At 38.3% G+C, this 14,597-nt stretch overlaps 1 protein-coding gene across 1 annotated transcript; it reads left to right on the top strand.

Moving 5' to 3' along the window:
- Window positions 1-1,304: 1,304 nt before the first annotated feature.
- On the top strand, window positions 1,305-13,927 carry LOC101858373 (activated RNA polymerase II transcriptional coactivator p15). The gene is made up of 5 exons (XM_005111449.3): window positions 1,305-1,700; window positions 7,953-8,107; window positions 8,922-9,035; window positions 10,378-10,486; window positions 13,684-13,927. Exons 2-5 carry the CDS (start codon window positions 8,051-8,053, stop codon window positions 13,761-13,763), a joined length of 360 nt encoding a protein of 119 aa, XP_005111506.1. The 5' UTR covers window positions 1,305-1,700; window positions 7,953-8,050; the 3' UTR covers window positions 13,764-13,927.
- Window positions 13,928-14,597: the final 670 nt, after the last annotated feature.

The following is a 14,597-nucleotide window of genomic DNA, read 5'->3' as shown; positions in this document are numbered from 1 at the left end:
ATGGTTCACTCAGCCAAAAAAGTGTCCGCAGGAAGTATGCTCTTTGCTTCAGATGGCGCTGCGGTCTGTTTTGAAGCTCTCTTTCGTTTTTCCAGAAGAAGAATAGGAATAGCACCTCCTTGCGTGCGCAGATCGACTGCTGTTCATCAGCAGTTCGGGTACGTTCAGTGCGTAGTTTTAGGTGTTTTTTTAAATTTTAATGACCTCTCGCCTTTCATTCTAAAGTCAAATTAAACGAAGAAAACCATCACCCTTTCCTCCGGAAAAGGTTTTTTGTCAGCGTAACCATTTAAAAAAAGCGTTCTTCCGAAATTTATCCCAAAACATGCTAGTTTCACTTTGATTTTTAAAAACTCAAGTAGGGTAACTCTGTTCGCAAAGTGCGCTTTTGTGAAGAGGGCGCCACCAAATTTTGAGGACACTTTTTTAATTGGCTCAAAGAGAGAAGTGGCCCATCTTGTTATGTACTATCATTGGTATCTAGTACCTGGTATCGATACCTGCCCATCATTATTATGCATTACATTTCGATACTAGATCTAGAGATCTATACCAAAGATAGTACAAGACTATCTTTGTCTATACATGCCATAACTCGTCTTAAGAAGAGTTGTTAAGAAAAGAAGCAGATAGTAAACAAACATTTAATACGAGTCTGCGAATGATAATAACCTCGGCCAATGATCATAAGAAAACGCGTGGAGTTCTTATTTTAGGCTAGGCCTATGAAAGAAGAAACGGCTTGAAGTAAATTGACATTACCTCAACAAATTTGGTACTCGGCTACTCAGTTCTAATAGGTTGCCAGAAAGGTCTACTAATAATCTCTCTCTCCCTTTCTCTCTCCCTCTCTCCCCCCCCCCCCCCCCCCCCCTTCTCTCTCTCTCTCTCTCTCTCTCTCTCTCTCTCTCTCTCTCTCTCTCTCTCCCTGGGATATCAAAATTCCATGAGCCACATTAGGCTGTGGTCAAGAACATCCAGCGCTCTGCAAGCCCGAGTTGGAGGCATGTTATTATATATTATTATTATTATACAACAGCAAAACTGGAGTCGGGGGCTCTCGTGGCCAAGTCGAGTTTATGGTGTTCGCATCTAATTCAAAAGTCCCGGAGTAGCACGGAAAATTTTTCTTCTATAAAAATTGCCTCCTTTCACCTCTTTTCCTGCATATTATCTGCTTTCGTCTCCACTTTCTGCCCCCACCCACTCATCCCCTTGCCCCCACCTCTGGGCTCCTGACTCTTTCTGCAGCCTTTCTACTGCTGTGCTCGATTAGCTACTTCCTGAATTTTGGCTTTTATAGATCAAATCCTGGCATGTATAAAGTACTCGTACTTGTGAGCAAAGAAGATAGGCCTATTGGAGCAACACTTCTATTTTTTGACGATACCGCGGGAGATCGTGGTCTAGGCCAGGCCTATACTATCTCTTCAGCAGTATCAGCAGGAAAGTTGCTTCTTGATCTGTAGTTCAGTAGCCAACTGTCATCATTTAAGCTTGGCTAGGCCTATTTTGATCTAGATCTAGAATCTAGATTTAGATCTAGGAATCTATTCTCCCTTTTTTTGGCAGAGCTGATTTGAGTTCGAGTACATTGTTGGAAACTGAATACAAGCTTCACAGTTTCCTTTGACCCTGATTGATGAGGCCTGAGCCTGAAGACTGAGGTGAAGATAGCAGACTGCTTCTTTAAAAGTCAAGTGAGTGTAATAATCCTCTTGATCTAAAGCTAATCTATTACTATTATTCAACTAGATCTATTGAGGACGGTTTAAAAAAAAATCTTTTCGTAGGTCTAGACTATTAGATCTAGAATCTAGATCTAGATCTAGAATCTATATCTAGATCTAGATCTAGATTATATTACCCAGCAGAGTGAAAATAGTGCAGGCGAGTCTTGTGGCTATTCTCACCCGCTGCGCGTTCACCAAATTTTGCGTTCACCCTAAACCACAGAATTCTACACTGTGATAACAGAAAAATTGTAGAATTCGGCGCTTTTTCGGTAGTTCCCACCCCGCATTTGTTATTCGCCGGTATTGGCCCGAAGAGTAGGGGGGTTTCAGGGGGGCTTGCCTGACCTAATAAAAACATGGTGGGGGGTTTCAGGGGGGCATGCTCCCCTGAATTTTACCACAATTTAATGTTTTGCAGTTGTTAGGTTTGATATCTTGGCTTGCCGCGAATCAAACGTATGAGCTTTTGCCAAAAGGTGGGGGTGTTTGCTTAAGGACTTTTTAAATCAACCACTACTCATGGTAAAATATGTTTTCTTCTGAAAACTTTAACATGCCGTAAAACTTAGAAATGACGCATCTTTCTGATTGGCTGCTAATTTTAGTAATGTAATGTCATCACTTCCTGGGATACCCACATGGAACGACGTGTTTTCGGTAACATTTCGGATTTTCTAGCCTAGATCTAGATCTAGATCTAGAATCTAGATCTAGATTAGATCTAGATCTAGATCTAGATCTATTAGGCCTACCTGGACATGATGGAAGACCGCACAAAAATTGCCGTAAAGACGCAGGAGGACTAGATAATATCTAGTTCTAGATCTAGATCTAGATCTAGATCTAGATATCTAAATTTAGATCTACCAACCGCCCCCCCCCTCCGACCAGCCATGATCTAGTCCTCCTGCACCTTTACGAAAATTTATGAGCACTCCCAAAGCCAAGGAACCTCAAAAAATAGGGCTATAAATTTTGGGACTGTTTGCCAGTCGGGGGGGGGGAAAAAGAGAAAGAAAAACTGTCCGGGACCCGAATCGAACCGCTCCAAAAGTCATTGCTCGACATCAAACGCAGACGCGCTATCAAATCAGCTATCAGAACTTCCGAAAAATGGTGTAGATTAAGCATAATATATACATAGACACTTCCATCTTTGGTGCCGTGCGGTTGTCTATACTTAGATGTAGTCACGTGATCGGAGGGGTATCCTGGTCTGACGTCAAACAAGATGGGCGCCTTACCTAAAAATAGTTTGCATCATTTCTACTTTTAATCGCATGTAAAACTTTATGCATATGGCAAGGAAATAAGTTGGTCAAGCTGCATGAGCAAGTAGATTGATGTGTGCATCTTATATCTCTACATAGAAAGATAATAGTACTAAAAATAGGGCATTTTTTACTCATCCTGAGTGCACACGTAATTGTATGTTAAAAACAGAATATTGTTAATCTTAAACTATCAAACAGAAGTGCATTCAAACATTGAAAATAGTTTATATACACCATCATAACAGCGTGTGTCCATTAAAAGAGTTTTATTTTTTTATATTAATGATGTTATTGCTGAGTAAAATTTATAAGTTCGTTCATAACTCGTGTCATAATTACATCATCAGACTTTGCAAGGTCTAGAAAACCCAAATCGTTAAACATATCATCCCGAGGAATGACCGGTATTAAACATTGGTTTGACATTGATCCATCAGAAGGGTAATTTTCCGCTCCATCGCATGGTTTTGCTTAAATATGACTTTGATTGAGATAATCCAGGTTTGTCATAATGATGTTATGAACAAACACTTTATGATATTTCTGCAAAATATCATGTGAGGGACTTCCCACTGTTTCACAACATCCTTTTACGTGGTGGAATGAACATGGAAGAGTATCGTGCTGATGACTCAAAAGAGAAGCGAAGAAGAGGCAAAAATATGCTTGTCATAATGGATTGTCATCATGTTATGAACGTGACAGTGTGTCATAATGGTTATGAACGAAACCTTATTCCATGTAATTTACAATTGTTTTGGGATGTATTTTTAATTTTAACCCAACTTGAGGATGTATTAGACCTTGCTTACATTCTGATATTTTGATTTTTATCATAAGTGTATGGGTCTGGATTTTAATTAGTATTTTAATTTTGTAGTAATGGTTATGAACGAACTACATATTGTACTCTGAGGGCTTTCCAGAGTTGATAAACATTAAAAACATGTACACAGATACATATTATGAGGAAACTTTCATTTAATATAAAATTTTAAAGTAAATGACAGGTTAAAATATTAATTTTTAGGTCAAAACTGAAGTTTGTCATAATAGTTATGAACGAACCATTAAAGGTATTCTAAGGGTTTTTCAGGAAATAAACTTTGAATTCTCCCTACATAGAATCTATCATATTTTAAGGAAAGCCTCATAAATTAAAACAATTTTATGTGAATAGATGAACAATAAGTTAATTTTTTGGGCCCAAAGTAAAATTTGTCATAATAGTAATAGTTATGAACGAAACAGTGTGTCATAATGATATGAACGAACTTTAAATTTATGCATAATATGCCCTAAGACCAGTTTGCGTTTAAAAATAGCTGTTCAATGGTCTTTCATTTATCACTTGACTATAATTAGACCAGAGTGTTATTTAAGACAATTCTAGTCGATGAAACTTGATATAATTGATAGTATTTTGGTCACTTAATGTTCGTTCATAACTATTATGACACAAAAAAGTAATTTTATCAAAAATTAATATAGATTTTTATAAATTGTCAATTCTATGTATTTTTGGAAGTTATTTGCTATGTCTCAAAATATAACATCAGCCTAGCTGAAGAAAGGAACTTTGAGTATTCATAAATTTGTGTCATCATTGTTATGAACGAACTTTTTGCTATTTCCGTCATTCAAGTCAGAATTACACCAAGACCATTGCATATACAGCTTTGGCAGTTACTGAGCCTGAAAGAGCAATCATTAGGCTATATAATATGGGTGATTAAAGAATTATTACATAAAGTTGATTTTGGACCTCATTTGTCACACCCAGGTATCCCACCTTTTGGCAAATGCTCGTATATAAAATCTAGATCTAGATTCTAGATGTAGGTCAGGCTCAATCAAATAAGGGGGGTGGGAACTACCGAAAAAGCGCCTAGAATTCTGTGCCGTGAACAAACGTTCCATTACAACTGTAGCCTACTAAAAGCGTACAATTTTGTCTGTGGGCAGTGGAGAGAGAGAGAGAAAGAGAGAGAGGAGTAGCGCGAGAATTTCCGGGCAAAACAAAATGGTGACCCGCGTAGTTCGGCTCGATTCGAAAAGTTAAATAGCCGTAGCATCTTTGTAGACAACCAAATTAATTTACTTTTGTGTTTTAACATAATTTTTTAACTTTGTTTTGGTCAATTTGATCGTCCACACCGATAGACAGTATTCAGAAAGAGAGAGAGAAGAGGGGAGGAGTTGATCTTGCGAGAACTTCCGGGCGGGTGAGAATAGCCACTTTCTAGATATTCTATATGAAATTAATAGAAATCTATATCCATTGCAAATTATTAGATTATCTAGATTCTAGATTATAATATTGGTAGCGTCAATTGCCACCGAGTGACGCGGTGGCAATTGACAAAAATTGAATATAAAGATATTAGAACATTGTCAGTTACTGTAAATGGTCATAGAAATGAAAATAAAAGCTGGAAAAGTCTGATGCTGGTTCAGTCTCACTGGGAAGCTAGAAATTATTCCTATAACCCAATTACGAGAAGTCACCCCTGCTATTCAGTCAACTTACGAAACCTAGACTTAGCGTTTTAAGAAAAGTAAGGAGGTTTTGGAGTGTAACAGATACTGTTCGTGTATTACACTGTAGATGTATTCTGGCTCTAAAATTGATTTGTACTTCTTCTGAGATACTACAGGGTAGTTTTTATAAACTTTCGAGAAAATATGCGAATATTCACGATTATATTAAGACACATAAAGTTGTATTTGGAGGAATTACTTTTACTTCATAGCGAATTGTGTGCCAGATGGATAAAGTTGCAAAATTGCAGCTTTCTGTTGTATGCGCAGATACCATCTTTTCTGAGTATCTGCACGAATATTATGTCGTTCATGTTCCAAAAGTACGACAGTTTTTGTCTCGCCTTTTTAAAAATATATTGATCTTTTTTCATTCACACTTGTCCAAAAAGATTTTCAATTTAGCATTGCGGACTTCAGTGCATCTAACGAAATAACCTGACAAGTTGCAATGTCCGTTCTTTTTTTTGAGTCTCAAAATCAGAAATGAGTGCTTTGGGTGCATTAGGTGATAATTACAGAAAATACAAGGATACACCTAAAACTGTACTTTGAAAAGTACCAAAAATTAAGTCAGCCCAGACTGAGGGGCAATAGGGAGCTGACCCCCGTGACCCCGATGTGAAGGCGCTCGGCAGGGAACCCCCTACGGCAACTAAAATTCCACTGCCTGTGCGCCGTGAGTAATTTTATTTCTTTGACAGTGGATGGTCAGGCATGCGAGCTACATACATGCAGCCCAGCAGCGTTGTGACTTTGTTAACATAATAAAGATGTTGGGCAGGCCTTTGTGAGTGGGCACGTCCAGTAGAACTTTGTTTTGCCCCATAACAGTTGAATATACCGGTACCTAAGAAGATTCTTGTAAGACAAGACAAGTGGTGTGAAAATGGTTCAATTTCCTGGCATGACACTGGTGAATCGTGTGTATGTTGTGAGAACTATGGGCCAAATCAGAATGCGTCTGCCTGAAGGCAAGGGACCGTAAGAAGCATGTAAACGGTTAAACAGTCACATGCATAAAAATTAGTTGCACTGCAGGTTGAAGAACCAACAGTTGGCTATGCACGAGATCTAGCAGGAGAAACCAAAGAGGAAGAAGAAAAAGAAAATTCCTTTCTGCAAAGCACCTGGATCTCAACTTTATTGTTCTGCCAAAAGTCTTGCATCTGGTGCAGTTTTTGCTGGATGTTTCTCAGCGCATCATTCTTTTCTGTTTCCTGTGGGTCATCAATGTGTGCTTTGTAAGCACAGCATTTTTCCTCAAGTAGCTTGTGCTGTAAACCGTCTCACAAAGTGCAGCCAATGCTGCCTGCTTCCACATCTCGATCATTCAGCGAGGTGGACTCCGCAAGCGAGTTTCCAGGGTGTCAGCGAAGGACTGCTTGGTTTCTTCAACTATGATCTTGTAGTCTTGTTGATGTTGAGGTGTTTTGGTGGTTTTACACCCAGGGTTGGTCTCTTAGGCTGGACACTAAGCTTGAGCTTGGAGACGATGAGGTGATGATCTGTCCAGCACTCAGTACTGCATGTGCCCTTCCTGACCTTGATTTCTTATCTGTCCTGCTTTTTCTTGACAACTTACTCGAAAAGATGCCTGTGTCTGGATTGTGGGGCATCCGTAATGTCCGTTTGTGTGTAGGGAGGTGGAAGATGGTGTTCGTTATCAGGAGGACATGCTCAGCACGTGTCTTAAGAAGTAGCAACCATTGCTGTTGGAGTGGCCAACCCCATACCTTCCAGTGACACCATTCCCAGGAGGTACTGTTGCTGCCAACTCATGCATTAAAGTCACCAAGAAGGATGAGCTATTCAGTGCTGGGGAAAATAATTATAATTATAATAATAAATTGCATTTATACACCACATTTCCACAAAGAAGTGCTCAATGCACTGTGCAATGATACAAAGAACATATATATGCAGTGCACAGCTCCTATAGTTACAGTAATCCTCTTTCTCTCTCTCTCTCTCTCTCTCTGTCTCTCACTCACTCTCTCTCTCACTCTCTCTCTCTCTCTCTCTCCTCTCTCTCTCCCTCACTCTCTCTCTATCTCTCTCTCCACAGTACATCTTTGAGTAAAGACAATCCCACAAAACTTACCCAGACAACCTCTTACACATTGATGACATCACAGTCATAAATTGTTTAAGAACGGAACAGCATGAATAAACGATATTGAGAAAACATAATAAAAGATACTGAGATAATGTATACATTGAAGATAATGACTTACAAGATGTAGGCCTACACTTTCAGGATTTGTCTGTAAGATTAGATTCAAACAAGCATTCTTTATTAGTGCTATGATTGAAATCATGAGGGTGGCTATGAATCTTGCCTTTAGAATAAATTTTTGTTTCCTTTCTTCTTGTCATACTTTTTTTTATTTGTTTCCAGGCTCAGAAGCTGTACAAACAACAGAACCTTGAGCAGATCTTCAAGCTCGGTTTGTTTATTTAACACCTCTGTCCATCTAGAAAAAGAAGGCAGCCAGAATGTCGAGCAAGTCAAAAGAGTTTTTGTCTTCTTCTGACAGTGACGATTCAGATGAGGTAGGAATAAAAAGATGTGAATTGATAGTTGTTATCATTTCTATACATTTGTTTTCACTTCTCCTACCTCCATGTATGTATATATGAAAGAGGGAAGGAGATCAGTTTCAGTTTGACAACTCATCTGGGATGTATTATATTAGGGATTACAATACTAATGGAACTGGAAATATTTTTGTGAAAACTAAGATTATAATACCATAGAATCATAAATCTACATTTTCGAACAGTCTCAGCTTTTTCATTTGATGCAGGTTTCATGTCAATCAGACAATAATGGTGAAAGTTTGGATAGTTTTCCCACACACACACACACACACACACACACACACACACACACACACACACACACATCTGTATTTACTTTTTAGATAAAATTACTTTTTTAAAAGTTGTTTGAAATGTTTGTATAGCAGCAGGTCATTTCTAATCAAGCTGTAAGGGTGACATTTGACATACTTCACTACTTTGAACACGCCAAATTTGTAAACAAAATTCAATAGTTAGGACTCTTAGGGGTTTATTTTTAATTGTCAATTTTTATGGTTCTCGGACTTAAATGCATTGGTTTTGTGTTTTTGATTTTTTAAACTAATTTCAAGCTGACATTTTTCATTATGATAAAGACATAACTTTTTTTCAGAAGAAATTTAAAAAATGTTTTCAACTTCACTGCTGGGAGTGACAGTCTTCACTTGATATGGCATACAGGAATGGATTATACTATGTGACTGTATTTGTCTGATAATTTTTTCAACAGAAACACTGCTCTAGCGAAACAACATTTTAAAATACTGTTGGTTTTTCTTTTCAGCCTAGGCCAAAAAAGACAAAGCCTTCAAAACCTGAGAAACCAGCTGCGAAACCTGAAAAAAAAGAAAAAGCTAATGAACCTATGAAAGGTTCAGGGGGTGAATATATGTTTCAGGTGAGCTTCCTCAACAAATGAAGTCATTCTTGAGTGATTTGTGTAGTTTCGGAATGGTAACAGCTACATTTGCCTTGTGCAGATAAGGTGCATGCCTTGTATTGATGAGACCTCCTTTAATAAACGTATTGTATCACATTTTCTGCCACTTTACAGAAATCCAATAGTATTATGTAAGAGTAACTGGCCATTGTCAGATACACCACTAATGTCAATGTTTGTTATAACGTGTAATCTTGCATAATACATTGTGTACTTTTGTTGTCAGTATATATAGACCTACATCTGTATATATTTTATGTTGTATTGATCCAGTTCAGTCATGGAGAGGAGGCTGAGGTCTTGATCTGTTTCTTCCTGTCGTCGTTGTTTTCATGTCTTCCTATAGTTTTTCACCCACTGGCACCAGCACCCTCCTATCTCTTTCCATAATTCTTATTCTTTGTCTTTGTCAACTATCTCTTTTGTCTTCCTGTCTGCTTGTTTTAGTGTTTTAGTATCTCAGCAACAATCTTAACCAGTAGTCATACAATTGTGTCATCTTGTTGTTGTTTAGGTCAGGGAACTTTCAATTGCCCAGAACTAAATTTTTCTCTGAGAAATCACACACGCTATGCCAGGTACTTCGTACTACTCCAGTTTAGTGGCCAAACCTATTAACTTTCGTCTTGCATAGTAGACTTGTTGCTGAGAATCAGACCTGGGGTCATTCTTAGGAACACTTCAAGAAAGAATTCCGCTTTGATTTTTTATAAAGGAGTGAACTGTTTTATCTGCATTATTTAAAGATGTTTGTTATGTATGTTCCATTATAGTTGCTATTTGTTATGAGCAATAAAGAAACCACTAGAGCAAGTTTGACTTTATATTTAGTCATCATGTTGGTATTTTCGCTGTCATGCATCATGTAAGATGTTTTGATAGCAAACAAATTGAGCCACATACCGTGCAGTTAGTGATCGGTTTTGATTATATGCCTCTATGGTTTTGTGAAGATTAACATTTTCTACCCACACAGCGCGCTGATTGTGCAACATTTATTCCCCACGGACTAGGATACAGATGCGGTACACGCTATATCACACCGTCGCCCATCAGCGTCCCGTGGGGGCAAAGTGTTAAAGTGGCACAAAGAAACCCAGCCTGAATCAGGAGTTGGGAGGATGGGGCTAGATGGTCACAAATTGGTTTACATTGATGAGGAAAGCAGAAATGCCTAGTTTAATGGAAAGATAAGATATAATATACACATATATATATATATATACACAAAATTTGCAGAGATTAGTTTTTCTTGCAGGTCAAGCTTCAACCAAGTCTTTTTCTGTTTACTCCTTTTCAGCTGGCCAAAATGCGGTATGCTACAGTTGGTGAGTTCAGAGGCAATGTCATGGTTGGAATTAGAGAATACTATAATGACAAAGATGGAGAGCTCAAGCCTGGAAAGAAAGGTAAACAAATAAAATTCATACCTTTTTAGTGGAGTCACCTAAAAGTTGGTTGACCTCTGTGCTTAGCATGAATGATGTGAAGGTTAATTAGATAGTGGCATAATGTTGTAGCAGATGGTATACAGATTGTTCATCCAGTCATCGATTTAGATAGGATGTTTATGTAGGTACCACAAACTGAAATTTCAAAGTCCTCTGATTTCATAGTTAACTGCACTACCTTATAGAATTTATCATTCTGAGCATTTTGATACCAAATTGATACATATAGCTTCATTTTTTTAACAAAGTTATGAACGTCTGAAGTTGCAGAAAAATGTTACAATTTTGTAATTGCGAAATGTCTACATTTTAAGATGTCACAACATTCTTAAATTTGAATGGACATTCACAAAAACTTGTAGACCCACACCTATGCACATAGAGAACAAGCTCAATTTTTTTCTGGGCTATTAAATAACCAGAAGATGGAAATTTATTGACGTAAACATGGCTTTTTGACCAAAACGGCAAGAAATACAAGGGGAGGTTAAAATCCCCTCTCGCGACCACCGGCTTATCGGCTGCGAGCCGGGCCGCGCTGAAGGGAAGTAGAGAGAATTTATACGAAACCGGGGCGATGGTGCTCTGCTTGCGAGCCGACGGGGAGCGTCCGGTGTTTATTTGCGTATAATGGCTGTGTTATTCTTGAAGAGGAATGAATGGGCTTTCACTGGTTCCATAAAAAAACAGCACTGAAAGTTTTCACACGCAAATCTCTTCTATTAATTCTTTAAGGACAGTCTTTAGAAATATATCACAGGAAAGAGCGTCTTCTCATCTTGAAATATCGACGAATCAGATTGCAGTATTTAATACCATACGCTCCCCGTTCTTGTTCAACCGAGGTCACTCAAAAAATCAATACACGAAACGCGCTGCCGCGACAGTGAAAACCTTGATAGTGTTGTCTTTTATTCCGCAAGATTTTGCTTTCAAAATAATCGTTGATTCAAATCAATAATACCACTAAAAAGAGGAAAAGCTCCTCTTTCTTCTGATATATCAAGTGTCTGTGTGTATGCATGATCACACGGTGTTTTAGGAGGGTAAAAATATGGGTTTTGGTCTCCGTGACAGTGCGCCACGGGGGCGCACGGCCAGTTTGCGGTACCTAGTTTATGTTGATATTGTACAATTAAATTATGAAGCACCATAAGGAAGATAGGGCTTCTATGCCTAATTTTATTTATTTTATTACAGGTGGTAGATTGTTTTGATCCTTTGATGAAACTAGGTCCAGGTGAGCAGTATTCAAGCAAATACTCTCACAAGAGACAAAAATGCCTGTGTAAACTCATTCTGCCTTAGTTTTAGTACATTCTATGTTGAATTAATTTGACAGTTGTGATATTTGAACTTTCATTGTTGCATTTGGATTCTCTGTTAATACTTGATCAGGGAAAAGTGTAATGTTTATAAACTCATTAAAATAACATTTTTTAAATTGACAAATGAAAACATAGGGACTTAACTCTGAATAGAAGTGGCGTCTGTGGTGTAGCAGCTAGCTACTTTGTTGTCTCACGCAGGAGACTCAAGTTCAATTCTTGAGTGGGGAGAACTTTTTTATCAAGTGTCTTTGTCTTTTTGCTGGGATTTTTCTTTCTGTCTTTATTGGCCCTGAACCTGTCAGGCGTTGTCGGAGGCCGGCTTCCTAAATTATCTTAAAAATTGTGTCGATTTTTTTCTTTGGGGGAGTGGGGTGAAAACACATTTTTTAAAAACCCAATGAATTGAAGTTCAGTTTTGTTTTTCATGAGTTTCTGACTATTGTAAAACTCTGATAACACGAACTTCACAGGACCAGAGAATTTGTTTGTATTAAGCAGAACAAAAAAGGGGAGGCGATTCCTTTCTAACTGTTGTTGCAATTAAAACTGACAAGATCACATGTTAGGCCTTGTGTAATCTATTTTTGATCATTATTCAAGCTTAGAGCGGCCAATTTTTGGGAATTGATGAAAGGGAAATTTCAATTTTTTAAACTTCAGATGAGTGCATTGACAGCACAGAATGAGGTTCAAGTTAAGTTGCAGATCATAGCCGCACATTATAAAGATAATCTGAACATTACCAAAAAAACCCAGGATGCTCCCATTGAATTAAGAATGGTTGGCAGCTTCCCAGTGTCTTGTCTCAAGTTTTTTTTCCCCCACTATATTCCCATGTGTAGTATATGGCGAGAGAGTGGCTTTGATTTGCATTAACAGTAGGTTTCTGTGAGGGGGGGGAAAAAGGTAAGGGGGAGAGTCAGCTGGGAGATTTGATGAATCTGAATTGACTTGAAATTTGTTTGTGCCAGCCAGGTCTGTGCTTGAATTTTTTTTTGGTCATGTTAAAGGTAGTAGCAATGCATATGATAAAAGGGGGTGGGAGGGGGGGAAGAGATCATTTGAAATTCATTCCTGTTAATAATTATTTTTATTAAAAAGAATCAACAGTAGTTCAATACTCTGAGGTATCGAATAAGGGGGAGGGGGGGACAAGTGGTCCAAAATTTATTTTTAGGGGGGGGGGGCTCATTCAACCTCATACCCCTGTTCCAGGAGGAACAAATGTGTTTTATTTCTCCTTCAGTGAATAAAAGAACATGAGATCATGAAAATTTTTTTATTTTAATAAGTTATTGTGGGAACTTTCCCCATTTAGGAACAACAGTTTCATTGCTAAATATAAACCAATGTGCAAAAGTTTTTAAAATGTACAGAAAATTGAGTTAGCCAACCTGGTACCGGCACTAATATTGAGGGTAATTTGCCATTTACACCAAAAAAAAAGTTTCGTTCAGATATATCAAGATTCTAGAGTTTTACCTGATCGTCGGTGGAGCGGGGTGCGCAAAAAAAGTAAAAATTAATAAGTGGGGGGAGGGGGGCTTATTCAATTCCTTAGAGTACCGTAAACAATTATTGCACCAATTGCTTTGCCATTGATGCACCTTCTCAGGGTCTAGTAAACCGTTAAACTCCAGTGAAAACAAACTCCCATGATCCTGTCTGACCGTAAAATTTGTGTTTGCCTCTTGACATCCTTTTTACTATTAATACATTATGTTCATATGTCTGTGAAGGTTTTGTGGACTTGTGATGTGTTGGATTTTTATACGTCTCTATTAACATTTCTATTGAGAGGATTCTGTATTTATTCTCTTTCAGGGATTAGCCTGAGTGCAGAGCAGTGGCGAGCTTTGAAGGATCACATTAATGACATTGATGAAACAATGAAAAAGTTTTAGCATTTCTTGTTCTGAAATCTGGTTTGGTTGAATGTCATTTGTTGAGCCTGTTCAATGCACTGTTCCACATTGATTTGATGAATGGTGAAGATTTCACTGCCAGTATGAAAAGTTTGTTTTCTGTTAAATGGATTGGTATTCCCAAGAGTATGACCATTTGTAAATGTTTATTTTTGTTAAGTGCATGATGATACATTCTTATTCTCTGATAGATGCATACAGTGGAAACCTGATATAACTGGGATGGTGGGAGTAGAGAAAATGTCCTGTTATATCCGATCCCTCTTAAATCAGAAATGCAAGGAAAGTAAGCATTTGTGGACTAATCCAGCTGTACTTATTCACGGGTAGTAGTTTCCTTTGCCACAAGTACCCACGAACAGGGGTTTTGGCACCAACTTTCTCCTTGCCTCCTTAAACTACATCAGAAGAGCTTGGTCCACAGTATCTGCATCGGGTAGTCTCATCTTCTTTCGATCCGGAGCAAACTTTCCATTGGAGTATGCTGCCACTATCTTCTCTCTATCCTTGATAATGGTGTGAATCAACCCTTGTGGAATGTCGAACTGACAACAAATCTCTGCTAGTGGAGTTTGCTTTTTGTCAACAAACTGGATTATTTCGGGGGGTTTTTGTCAATTGAAAGGCATTTTCTCTTGTGCTTGACATCGTTGGTGACAGTAGACACATTACTCGTGCGTGTTGCTAGGTTTCGGGCTAGATCGAGGTCTGCAGCACACTGCAGCCTTCTCTCGCTTCACAAGCTGCGTGTGCTTGCAGTGGCATGGCTTGCATGGGCTTGCTCCATCACTGCGTTACACTCTCTCTCTCTCT

The sequence above is a fragment of the Aplysia californica genome, unplaced genomic scaffold, assembly GCF_000002075.1.
Source record: "Aplysia californica isolate F4 #8 unplaced genomic scaffold, AplCal3.0 scaffold01060, whole genome shotgun sequence".
NCBI classification, from domain to species: domain Eukaryota; kingdom Metazoa; phylum Mollusca; class Gastropoda; order Aplysiida; family Aplysiidae; genus Aplysia; species Aplysia californica.
The sequence above is the reverse complement of the archived record's forward strand: the minus strand, read 5'-3'. Positions and strand labels throughout refer to the sequence as shown.

Coding starts and splice junctions, on each gene's coding strand:
- LOC101858373 (XM_005111449.3), top strand. CDS start 8,051: ATGTCGAGCAAGTCAAAAGAGTTTTTGTCTTCTTCTGACAGTGACGAT. Junction 9,036..10,377: donor GGGGTGAATATATGTTTCAG/GTGAGCTTCCTC, acceptor ACTCCTTTTCAG/CTGGCCAAAATGCGGTATGC. Junction 10,487..13,683: donor GCTCAAGCCTGGAAAGAAAG/GTAAACAAATAA, acceptor ATTCTCTTTCAG/GGATTAGCCTGAGTGCAGAG.